The 13068-nt window shown below is 36.9% G+C and overlaps 1 protein-coding gene across 1 annotated transcript in view; it reads right to left on the reverse strand.

Moving 5' to 3' along the window:
- The window catches only part of LOC150108781 (protein-lysine N-trimethyltransferase SMYD5-like), a 397190-nt gene that overhangs the window by 236655 nt on the left and 147467 nt on the right, over positions 1–13068 (reverse strand). Inside the window, exon 5 of the mRNA XM_090414210.1 lies at positions 1275–1379. Coding sequence (XP_090270336.1) covers positions 1275–1379 — 105 coding nt within the window. The remainder of the gene's footprint in view (positions 1–1274; positions 1380–13068) is intronic.

Genomic DNA, 13068 nt, shown 5'->3' on the forward strand with positions numbered 1-13068 from the left:
ACACTGAACAAAAGTTATGTCCAGTGGCCTTATTAGGAAGGGATCAGAAGGCTCAACTGCTCTTTGAACAAAAGTGAATTTGTTACATTTGGCTCTTTTGCCTTTGCACCCTTGCAATGCCAAAGTGCATAAGACTAATAAGAGCTTGGTGAATATCATCAACATACAATAAAGAAAACTTGAATGAGCTTATGGGATGAGTTACCAAACAGAGAACCAACATCAGTGTATTTGGAAAGTGATTTCAGCTGGTTAAGTAATAGTCAAGGTGTTAAGAACTAAGGTAGAGATGATTTGGTATTCTGTGGACAAATGGAATATGTAAAGTCACTGCTAATGGCAATATTTTGGGCATTCCTGTAAAATTTACCAATGAAAAAGAGAAGGAAAGCCACTTAGTCCACACACTAAAGTCCCAAAGGAAGATGGTCTCACTTACTAGAAGAAGAACAAGGATGACAGGAAGTCAACCTTATCTTTGAGCGATGATATAATGGTACCATCTGGATTTGAGAGAGAGTTAGAAGTATGAGAGGACAGAGGTTATACCCAACAGTCATGACAGAGTAGAAGGCAGCTTGAATACAGTTGCACAGGAGAAGTTGTTTCGTATTTGATTCTTTCAAAGCCAGATTTGGTTTTTGAACTGCTGAATAGGCTAATTGCAAAGATGGAATATTTTCCTCAAGCCACTTGTGATATGCTAAATATTTTTCTTGGCTGCTTTTATATATTTTATGGGGAAACAAAGGTTGAGTAATCTTCAAGAGTTTGGCAAGAGGGAGGGGAATGTGGAGGAATGAAGGTGCTTATTCAAGCATGAATTACTTCAGCTATTCAGATCAAGGATCAGGAGAGCAGAAACACTATCAGACCATGGGAAGAAGTAATCCCATTTGTCACAGTTGTAGTACCAGAGGACTTATGACCAAGAATGTCTGATTAAATGATATTCTGTAGAAAAGAAAGCTTGGATGAGGTTTTGATCTGAATTACCAATGGTGCTGTAAGGATAAAAATTACTTGATATTCGCAGGAAGATGACTAAGTCAAAATAGCCAGTGTTTGGCTATTTTGACTATAGAAAAGTAAGCGTCAGAAAAACAGAGGTTACAATAAATTATCGGAATTTGGAGAGCAATAAAGACAGAAAATGAATATGAAGTATAGTAAAAAAAATTCTCTGAGAGCAGATTACAATGATATAGGATCTGATGAGCATACATAAACAACCTTAATATATATCAAGAATACTTGACTGATAATTTAATTACCTGAAACTGTTCTCCCAAAAGTTTGTGTGCGATTTCTTCTTCTTCATTTACTGTTTTATGGCAGAACTGTGTAAAAAGATGTGCTGCACCGCTTTTATCTTTGGCCTTAACAAAAGTAGCATTTCATTAACAATTTCAATAACTTCCTTATATAAAAAAGGCATCATTACAGTTAAGGAAAATTTAAACATGCATTTAAAAAAAATTTGAATGTTGAAATGAAATGAGAAAGGGGTATCCAACTCATCTGTATATGGATACTTGTGAGATATTGTTTCCTTGACTCCCTCCCCATCCCTTTAATATCAATATAGAGATTACAAAGCATATAGTACAGTAGTACTTTTCTTTTTATTTTGTATGATGATACAATGGCTGTGAGCCCCTTTTATGAGGAGGTATGGCACTAACTCAATCCATCCCTATTTTTATCCAAGCTTGGGACTGGCATAGCAGACAAATCAGGTCTATGGCTGGAAGGGACCATCTTAAATATTACTTACTGTATTACAGTCAGGATCATGAGGCCAGTTTGCTTGTTCTGGGGAATGAAAAACCAGAGCTTCCAGGTGAAAAAAACCCACTACCTCCATATGAGACTGGCTAACTCACCTTTCATCGAAAGAGACCAGATAAAGTTCCTCACGTCACGGACAGGAATCAAACCCAGGTCTTTCCAACCAAAGGGCTTCGTCTATACTGACTGAGCTATGGAGGCTCTACATTAGTACAGTTATGGGCAGATGCTTACTATTAAGGAAAATCAGCAAGAAATTATGATTTATTAAATTTTATCACTGATTAAATAAAACTCACCAGAGAATTCCTAATAAAACAAATTAGTATTATTGCATGGGTACCTTCATGGAGTTCAAACACTCATTGAGGAAGACCCAAATACCCACAAAATTTTTATACCTCTCCTAGAAATGAATGGCTGATTGACAAAGCACTCACAACAGACTCTGGCAACTCATTCTCCTCATTCAATACTGTCCAAGCAAAAAACATAGTCTACATACACCTTAGATAATAATACTTATATAATTAAGATGCCAAGAATATAGTTTCTTGGCATCTTTAATTTATAGTATAACCAAATGAAAAAACTTTCAACAGAAATGATTATTATTATTATTATTATTATTATTCAGGCCTCCAAGGAGTCAAAAGACTCTTCGAAGGAGGTCCTTCCTAAGACATAAAGTCTGTCAAGACTCATCGAGGGGAGGTCCCCTCCTGAGAAACACAAAGTCTATCATACCACTCTTTAAACTCACTGACCGTTCTCGCTCCCACCACTTCATCAGGCAATGCATTCCACGGCTCAACCACCCTCCACACAAAGAAACCACTCCTTACCCTCTTGCTCACAGTTTCCTTTCGTAACTTCCAGGGATGGCCTCTTGTCATCACTCCTTCCCGCTGATCAACCAAGCGAAAGAACTCCCCAATGTCAACCCTGTAACCACCTCTCAACAGTTTAAAAGTCTCAATCATATCACCTCTCCTTCTTCTATCCACCAAACTCTGCAGTCCACATTCTCTCAGCCGATCCTCATAACTATCCTTGTACAGTCCTGAAACCATCTTTGTCATCCATCTTTGTATCCTTTCAACAGTTAATTTATCCCCTTCAAATCCTGGGGACCAAATCTGAGAACAATAGTCCAAGTGTGGTCTGATCAGAGACTTATAAAATGGAATGATAACCCTCTTATCTCTGCAGGTCAGTGTCCTTCTCATAATAGCAGCAATCCTCTGTGTTACCTTCACCACCTTTGCAATATGTCCCCTAAACTTCAGGTTTCTATCAATCATTCAATCATCAACCCCAGATCTCGTCTCCCCTACTTCCTCCAGTATAACTCCTCCCATAGAGTATGCAGCATCCCATCGATGTTTCCCAAACCTCAAGACCTTACATTTTGCTGCATTAAATTGACACCCCCATTCATTTGCCCATCTATCTAGCTTATTTAAATCCTCTTGCAGGGCTACCACATCTGCACTATTACTAATAATCCTTCCCAGCTTCGCATCATCCGCAAACAACTGAATATCCCCCTGCAATCCACTGGCTATGTCATTGATATAAAGGTTAAACAATATAGGTCCTAGTACTGAGCCCTGTGGGACCCCACTTGTAACCCTCTGCCTCCTGGAAACTGCTCCACCATACACAACTCTCTGATACCTATCAGACAGCCAATCCTGAATCCAGTTGACCAATCTGACATCCAGACCCATGTGCTGCAACTTAAATATCAGCCTATCATGTGGCACCCTGTCAAATGCCTTCACCGAGTCTAAGAAAATTGCAGTATATGTCTTTCCCTCATCTAATGTTCTTGTAACTTTATTACAAAAGGCTAGCATATTGCTAAAACAAGAGCGTCCTTTCACAAATCCATGTTGATTCTCACAGATAACATTACCCTCATCTGCCCAATGCTGTACATGGTCCCTCACTACTTTCTCCAAGATCTCAACAACTACTGATGACACACAGACTGGCCTATAATTAGACACTTCCAGTCTGTTACCACCCTTATGCAATGGCACTATCTTACCTTCCTTCCATTCCCTGGGCACCTTTGCCAAAGCCAGACTTTCAATGAAAAGCCACATTAAAGGTACTGTCAATTCCCTAGCACATTCTCTCAAAACTCGTGGCGAAATACCATCCAGTCCCACAGCTTTACTGACATCCAGAGTACTCAGTATCTGAAACACACTCTCCTCCTGTACCTCCAGACCTCGTACCAGTCCTATCCCTCTAGCATTAAAACTGACTCCTCTAGGATGAAATACTCCAATAAAGTGTTCATTGAACAATTCCACTATGTCCTCTGCATCAGTCACTCTATTCCCATTTTTATCCCACAATATCATTCTTCCACAGTCATTTCTCCTCCTACTGGCCACATAGCTAAAAAATTCCCTAGGATTTTCTTTGGATCTTAGGGCCAATCTCCTCTCATATTCCAGTTTCGCTTTCCTTACCACACTAGTCACTCTTCTGGCCTGTGTGTTATATTCCTCATGCATCTCTTCACCTGTCTCCTTATATCTCTTCCATAGCCTCTTTTTCGCATGCAATTCCAGAAATGATAATTTCTTATCACTGCTTGTTATTGTGTTCTCTAATAACCAAGTAATCCTATGAGCTATATTGGTCAACTTTGCAAAATGCCTTCTGAACCTCAACTACCTATCCAACAACACACCAAATCCCTAGCTTCGATTTCTTGAAGTACGGTTCTATCAATATGGAAGAGCTTGTAATCTTTCATCCTAAAATGAAAGTTTACACTTGCACTCCCCCATTTTTTTTTGTCTGTATCATCTGCCTATTCCTAAATCATCTTACAAGATCTCTACCTCACCTTGATTAACTATTACACTACCCAATTTTGCATTAATCAGCAAACAACTGAACATTTCCCTTCAAACACCAGCAAAATATCAGAAAATATGTTAAATAAATATTAATTACTTTATTAATTTTGTGTTGAGAATTAAAACTGTTAAAATAAATGAAACATGATCTATCAACACAAGCTTTTCTAATCATTTCCTATATTATTTATGTGCAAATGAATGTAATTTATGTAGTGAGTCTCGCAGTACACTACCTGCTTTCACATGGATTCTATTCTTTCATATTTTGAAGGTATTGAGAATTGTCATCTCTGAGATGGGGGTTGACATCTTACAATGGATCAAGTTCCAAAGGAATGGAAAGAAGGCAAGATTGTACTGCTTCATAAAGGAGGTGATGACAGAAGACAAGCATCAAATTATAGGACAATCTGTGTGTCAGGCGCTGTGGTTGAAGTGTTGGAGAGACATGTGAGAATCAGGATTCAGAATTGGGTTGACAACAATGGTATTATCTTTGACAGAGAGCATGGATTTGCTAAAAGGAGGTCATGTTTTAGTAATCCACTTACTTATTATAAGAAGGTGACAACAGCATTCGTGCAGGAGACGGATACACAGTAGTATACTTAGACTTTGCAAAGGCTTTTGATAGATCACCACACGACAAGTTGATAGTCAAACTAGAGCAGATGAGGTTGGATATTAGACTAGTGCATTGGGTTGGAGATTGGCTGTCTGATAGGTATCAACAAGTTGTGTATGGGAGAGCAATATCCCAGAAAAGGAAAGTCACTAGTTGTGTGACGCATGATCTGTTTTAGGGCCATTGCTGTTTAACCTGTATGTTAATGATATTAGGGAGGATTTGGATGAGGATATTCACTTGTTTGCAGATAATGCAAAGTTGAAAAAACTATGAAGAGTAGAAAAGATGTTGTGGCCTTACAAGAAGACTGGCAGAGACTTAGTAATTGGGCACAGGAGTGGAGTAGGGATGCCAGTTCAATGTTGCAAAATGCACCATCATCATCATCAAATTCCTGCCATGTACCTTCAAGGGGTGTACAGGATATGATAGTACTACATGAAAAAATTACATCATTATTAATTTCCTATATACAATTTTCCTCCAAATCAGTCTGTTACTTGTCAACACTCCAACATTATCAGATCTTATATTTCTATCGTCTAAAGCACTTTGTACCGTATCAATCCACCTATATCTTGGTCTTCCTCTGGGTCGTTTTGCTACCAACCTGGCAGAGAACACTTGTTTTGCTAATCTTTCTTCGCCCATTCTGTTTAAGTGACCATACCACCTGAGATTAGCTCTGCTAACGCATTCCTGGATGCTGACAATGTCAAGTTCTTTCCTAATATCCTCGTTTTTAATATGATACTGCCATCGATGCCATCTGTTCACGCCTATAATCTTTCTCAGGACTCTCATATCTGTGGTCTCTAGTCTTTGGTCAAGTGTTTTACTTCTGACCCAGCTCTCAGATCCATAAGTTAAAACTGGTTTGAACACTGTCTTGTATACAGCTAATTTAGTGTTCCGACTAATTTCTCTCTTATTCCATATGAATTTATTCAATTGACTTCCCACCATACCAGCTTTGCTGATTCTGTTGTCTATTTCTATATTTAATTTACCATCTTCAGTAAAAATCGTGCCTAAATAGCTGAAATGTTTTACTTGTTCCACAGGTTCTCCATTCACAACACAGTTGACATTTTCAATGATTCTGCCTATTTTCATTGTCTTTGTCTTTTTATTGCTGACCTTCATACCATATCTATTACAACAGCTATTCAATTTAGTCAGAGAATCTTGCAGACTTGTAGCGGATTTATTTAGAAGTATAACATCATCCGCATAAAGCAAAGAGCTGACATTAACATCTCCAATTTTGATATCATGTTTAATACCACTTTCCTTCATAATGTGATCCACATAGATAATGAATAACAGAGGGGATAATGTACATCCTTGTCTCACACCAGATTTAACATTAAACCATCTTCCTGTACTTCCTTCAATTCTAACTGCTGACTTACAACTCAAATAAAGACTAAGTATTGCTTGATATAATGTCCCATTGACACCATATAACTGCAGCGTATTGAATAGCTTCTCTCTTGGCACCTTGTCATATGCCTTTTCCAAATCGACAAAACTTAAATACAGATCTCTGTTATATTCCCATGCTTTCTCGACTATTTGTCGTAAAGTGAAGATCTGATCCTGACAGCCTCTATATGGCCTGAATCCAGCTTGTTCTTCACCAAGCTTTTCTTCCACAATTCTTCTCAACCGTTTCTCAAGTATACTTGCATAGATCTTGCCAGGAACACTCAGTAGGGAAATACCTCTGTAATTCTCACATGCAGTTTTATTACCCTTTTTATATATGGGTACTATGAGAGCTCTACTCTAATCATCGGGAATTCGTCCCTCTGTCCAGGCTTTCTGAACTATGCAGTGCAGCCACTGTAAGACTCTTATACCACCATACTTCAGCATTTCTGGTCGAATATCATCTACTCCTGCTGCCTTTCCACATTTCAAGCCTTTGATGGCTTTTTCTAATTCAAGTATGGATATGTATTCCTGACTGCATGCCTAGTCAATGTTTTTTACCACTGTGCTGTCATCACTGCTTGTTTCATTTAGCAGTTTTTCAAAGTAATTACTCCATACTTCAAGGATATCTTTTTCTCCCGTTTTCATGTCACCTTTATTATCTCTAATTCCTTTCATAGCACTCTTTCCTCCATTCTTAAGCTTCTTCAACAACCTACAGAATATTTTGCCACCTTCTTGATATTTATTTTCTATATTCTTGCCAAAGTCCTCCCATGGCTTTTGTTTAGCTAGTTTTACACAGTGTTTAGCATTCTTGCATTTGTCTCTATATTCTCTAAGAGCACAAGCTGACTTATTTGACAGGAACTTTTGGTATGCTTTCTTCTTTTCCTTCGCTGCCTCTTTAACCTCCTGTGTCCACCAGGGAGTTCTGATTTTTTTATCCTTACAGACAACCTCACCACATGCCTCTCTGGCAGAATCAATCAATGTTTTCTTCAGAGTTTGCCACTGAATCTCCAAGGTTTGATTCCTGTTCTCCAACTCTTTCATTTTTTCTTCAATAATCTTTGTGTATTTTAGTCTACAGCTCACATCTGAGAGCTGCTCAACTTTTATTTGCTTTAAAATTTTCTTACATGTTATTCTTTTCAATATGAAATTCAATTTTATCCTGCTCAAGACTAAATAGTGATCACTTCCAATTTCAAATCCTCTGTACCCTCTGGTGTCCTGCACCAGGGAGAAAACACCACTATCAACAATAATATAGTCAATGAGACTTTTCTTATTCCTAGCCTCTTCTCTCCATGTGAATTTGTGCACATTTTTATGTTGGAACATGGTGTTAGTAATAACCAGTCCATGTCCTGAGCAGAAATGCAACAGATATTTGCCATTATTATTAGCTTTGCTCTTTTCTCCAAATTTTCCCAAAATATTTTTGTATGTCTCGCAATCATTTCCTACTCTGCTATTTAGATCCCCAACAAGGACCAACTTTTCATTTTTCATTGTGTCAGTTGCTTTTTCTAAAGCCTCAAAAAATTCCTCCACTTCTACCTTAGTAGAACCTTCTGTGGGACCATAGGCACAAATAAGTCTCATTGTCCAGTTCCCCATTCTCATATTTGCCCACATTACTCTACTTGAGACTGACTACCATTCAAGAAGATTAGCCTCGTATTTTGTGTTGAATACTATGGCTACTCCTTCTTTTCCTTGATTGTCATTGCCTGAATATAACATTTTGTATTTATTGCTCAGAAAGATCTCACCAGTTTTGGTCTTTTTTGTTTCAGTCACCCCTATTATGTCGATCTGGTACTTATCTAATTCCTCAGCTAGCTCCATTTCTTTGCCATTCAGGCTTCTTACGTTGATAGTACCGATCTTTAACTCTGGTGATGTTGAGTTGGGGTTTATTTTCAGATTTGTTCCAGTAGCTGACTTTTCGCTGTTCGCCCTGGTTCCCTGGCGAAAACAACGGGGGCCTTGTTTAACCGGGCGACGCCCCAGCCGGCATGAAATTTTGTCATGTTGTACCATCATTCTATATTTTGGTTTAACCAATAAGAATACAATTTGGTCGGCTAAATCCCAAATTGCCAGCCCATCCACGTCCGTTCAGTATCGAAGTAGATACCCAACATGGTGCACCACGAGAAGGTGAGGATTGGACATTAGGTCAGAAGCCCTGGTCGGTTCTCCGCATTCCTTTAAAGGCTATGTGGAGGTCTCCTCTCAGTTATACAGCTTTGACCCTTAAGCACCCCGTTGCAAAATGCAAGGTTTTAAAATTTGGAAAACAAAGATGGGATATAGAATTTATTCTTGGGGTGGGAATATATTGTTTAAGGTGAAGGAAATAAGAGATCTTGGGAGTGATTGTGGATAAGATTCTGAAATTTAGAAGACATATTGCCAAAATTGTGAATTCTGTAAATGATCCGGAGGACACTAACGTGTAGAAGTAATTACTAAACAAACACATGCAATAACCACAGTAATAAGTTTTAATAAGCAAATATTTCACCCTAACTATCTTAGGATATCGTCAGTACAGTTAATCCAACAATACTAGGAATAACATACAGTTAGGGCGCATGATTATGATTACAATGGAATCCCAATATGTGTGCAGTAGTGTGTTATAGAATTAAATTAAAATATATCTAGAGAAAAAAAAAAAAAAAGATTATAAGATAACATATATATATAAAAAAAATTATTTTACACAATTTTGTATGACAATTTCCCATACTTTAGGAATAGCAAGAACATCATTATGGTTTAGATTTGGTCTGTGAAGTAGGTCTTCAGCACTTTCTTTATATAAACGTTCATGTTTATATAAAGATCTATGTAGAAGTTTGGTCTTTTTTTCCAATGGATCCTATGGTTTGGGTTTTCAACTTCATGTTGTGCGAGGCCAGATTTCTGCAGTTTGATAAAACAGATATGGTGTTGATGTTTCTGACAGACCAAATCTAAACCGTAATGACGTCTTGCTATTCCTAAATTCATACAAAAATATAATTTTTTTTAATATATATGTTATCTTATAATCTTTTTTTTTTTTTTTTACTCCAGATATATTTTAATTTAATTCTATAACACGCTACTGAACGCATATTGGGATTCCATTATAATCATGAGCCCTAACTGTATGTTATTCCTAGTACTGTTTGAATTAACTGTACTGACAATGTCCTAAGATACTTAGGATGAAATATTTACTTATTAAAACTTATTGCTGTGGTTATTACATGTGTTTGTTTAGTCATGAATTCTCTATAGGTTTCAATGTACAATGTATAAGGAGATTCTGGTTCCATTGTATAAGGCTCTGATTAGGCCACACATGGACAACTGTGCACATATTTGTTCACCTGATTTTTGAAAAGGATGAGGAGATGTTGGAGAGGATGCAAAAGCAATTGACCAAAAAAGTTTTTGGTCTTTGTAATGTTGATCCCTTAGTAAGGGATTGTTAGAGGATTAATGTTGAAATGGTTTTTTCACAAAATAGTGGAAGATTGGGGGAATACAAGAGTTCATCCCTGAAAGCTATATAAGGAAGGAGTAAGAAGCAGTTTTTTTTTGCATGGAAAATGATGAATGATTGGAATGCACTGTCATATAATGCATCACATAACTAGAAACAAGTGTGGTAGTTTAATGCTGAGAAAAGAATTATAGAGAGAAGTTCTAATGGGAAACAAGTTGGAATTACAGATGGTAAATAGTAGCTCAAAGGATGGTGATTTACTGAGTAGGTCTTGAAGCCAGGTTCAATCAGCTTGGGAAATTCAGCATAAGTGTTTTCAAACTTAGTGCTTTATGGTATAAACAACACCAAGACAAAAACAGTTATTGCATTACTAATTTTTGCTGAATTTTTTACATCAGGGTACTAAATACAAATGTGATAAAACACAAAGCACTTGTTTAGATTGTTATATAAACAATTCAAACTGAAAATGAAAAATTAATGTCTTATCTAGGAACTCGATAAAAACAAACTTAATTAGAAAAGTCAGGCTAAATGTGGTCTCAGAATGACTATCTCCCAGATCTTTGGCATATTAATTGAGCCATATTTACTGAGGCGAGGGAAGCATTACATAGTTGATGCTGATTGCAAACAGTTTCTTTGCTTGTAATCAGCATCAACTTCACAATCAACATCTAAAAAATTATCATATCTTACACCTACAGTGACTTCCATGCAAAACAGGTCTTCTACTTAATCCTGTGTAAAAGAGTATTGCATGGTCTGCAAGTCGAGTGCAGCAGACCTGTGATACGTGCAAATAAAATTTTGCAGACATAAGAAACAGCACATGCTCCAGGATGTGCAAGAGGATAAACCAAATCTCTAGGCAAGATAAGATCTCTCTCCTTGGGATTAACAAGACTTCTTGGCATATACACATTACAACCATTGTCTCCTTGGCATCTAAAAAAATTTAAGATTCCTCTAGAAATACAATTTTATTAATACAGACCAGTATTTTACAATAAACATTTATTAAAACCTACCAGTTTCGCCAGCAAACTGTCTGGCTTTTTCAAGGCATTACGGAGATATGAAAGTTAGTAAATGCAAATTAAAAGGAACATAAAAAACGTTGTAAACCAAACTAGTATCTATGGTTACACGTTTCGCGTGACAGAGATGGCTTATTGTTCTTATTCATTATCACGCATGCGTGTTTGTTGTAGACTTGTAATGTGATTACTGGCTAGCTGTAGTTCAGATTGATTGAGAGAGAGGATCAAGTTTTTCCACGAACTGTTTAGAATTACACCCTGATTTCTGTTGAGGTTTCCGCCGGTTATTAGTACTATTGTGGCTTCCTTAAATACACGATGCCTGTAGTCATCATCGAGATATGGCATGGAGCTGTTTTGCCAATCAATAATGTGTTGGCTATTAATGAGAGTTCATTCTGTTTATCCTCCTCTTCTGATATAAACTTTTTGGCTCTATGTTTCAACATGTGGATAATACTCAGTTTGTGTGACTTGTGATGGTTTGAAGTATAGTGAAGATATCTTCCAGTATCTGTGGGCTTTCTGTAAATGGATAATTTGACACTGTTAGGTTGTTTTTTTATCAAAATATCTAAAAAATGCAGTTGGTTGTTGTTTTCTACTTCCAGAGTGAATTTTATCTTGCTATATATTGAGTTGATTTTATCCACAAACGATTTAAGGTTGTCTAAGCTGTCTTGCCATATGATGAATATATCATCCACATATCTCCACCATGTAGATGGTCTCGGAGAGATTGCAGAGAGAATTTCTTTTTCAAGTTTTTCCATGAAAAGGTCTGCACAAGATGGTGATAGTGGGCTTCCCATTGCTAGGCCTTCTAATTGTTGGTATATGGTGTTGTTAACCTTGAAGAAATTAGATTGAAGGCAGTGTCTAAACATCTGTGTGATGTCTAGAGAAAAGAGGTCTTGGATGATGTTTATTACCTCTTCTACTGGAACATTGGTGAAAAGGGATACAACATCTAGGCTGGCTGGCATGTCAGTTGGTGCAATCTTAATGGCTTGGAGTTTATCTACAAAATGTTGACTATTCTTGATATAAGATTCTGTTAATCTTATTTTATTATTTAATAAGTTTGCAAGATGCTTTGCCAAAAGGTAGGTTGGTGATGATCTTCCATCAACTATTGGACGGAGAGGTATATCCTGTTTATGTATTTTAGGTGTTCCATATAGTTTGGGGTGATAGGATGTGAGGATTTTAGTGTTCTCTTCACTTCTTCTGGCCAATTGTTACAATTTCTGATTAGTTGGTTTGTTTCATTATGATTTTTAATTGTGGGGTCTCTGTCTAGGATTTTATAAGTTGAGGTGTCTGATAGTGATACGTTTAACTTATCATAATAATCTTTAGAGTTGAGGATAACTGTAGAATTTCCTTTATCAGCTTTTGTAATAATGATATCTTTATTTTTCTTCAAGTTGAGAATTGCCTTTCTATCATAAGGAGACGTGTTGAGAACAGGTTGTTTTGCTTTGGCTAGGATTATTGTACTTTTGAATCTAATAGTGTCGGCAACGTTTTTTGGTAGTGGATATAGGCCTTTTTCAATTCCACACATAAAATCCATTTTAGGAATGTTTTTGGGCGTAATCACGAAATTAAAACCTTTTTTTAGAATATCAGATTCATTTCTTGTGAGGCTATGATTTGACAAATTGAAAATCACTTTGTCATCCGGGAGGTTGTTTTGTGTCCGATATTTTTTCTTGTAAAGTTCGTTGAATTTCCTAATTTGTTTATCCTTATAAA

Source organism: Typopeltis vanoorti, chromosome 2 (genome assembly GCF_054136105.1).
Source record: "Typopeltis vanoorti isolate ZY-2024b chromosome 2, IOZ_Tvanoo_1.0, whole genome shotgun sequence".
NCBI lineage: Eukaryota > Metazoa > Arthropoda > Arachnida > Uropygi > Thelyphonidae > Typopeltis > Typopeltis vanoorti.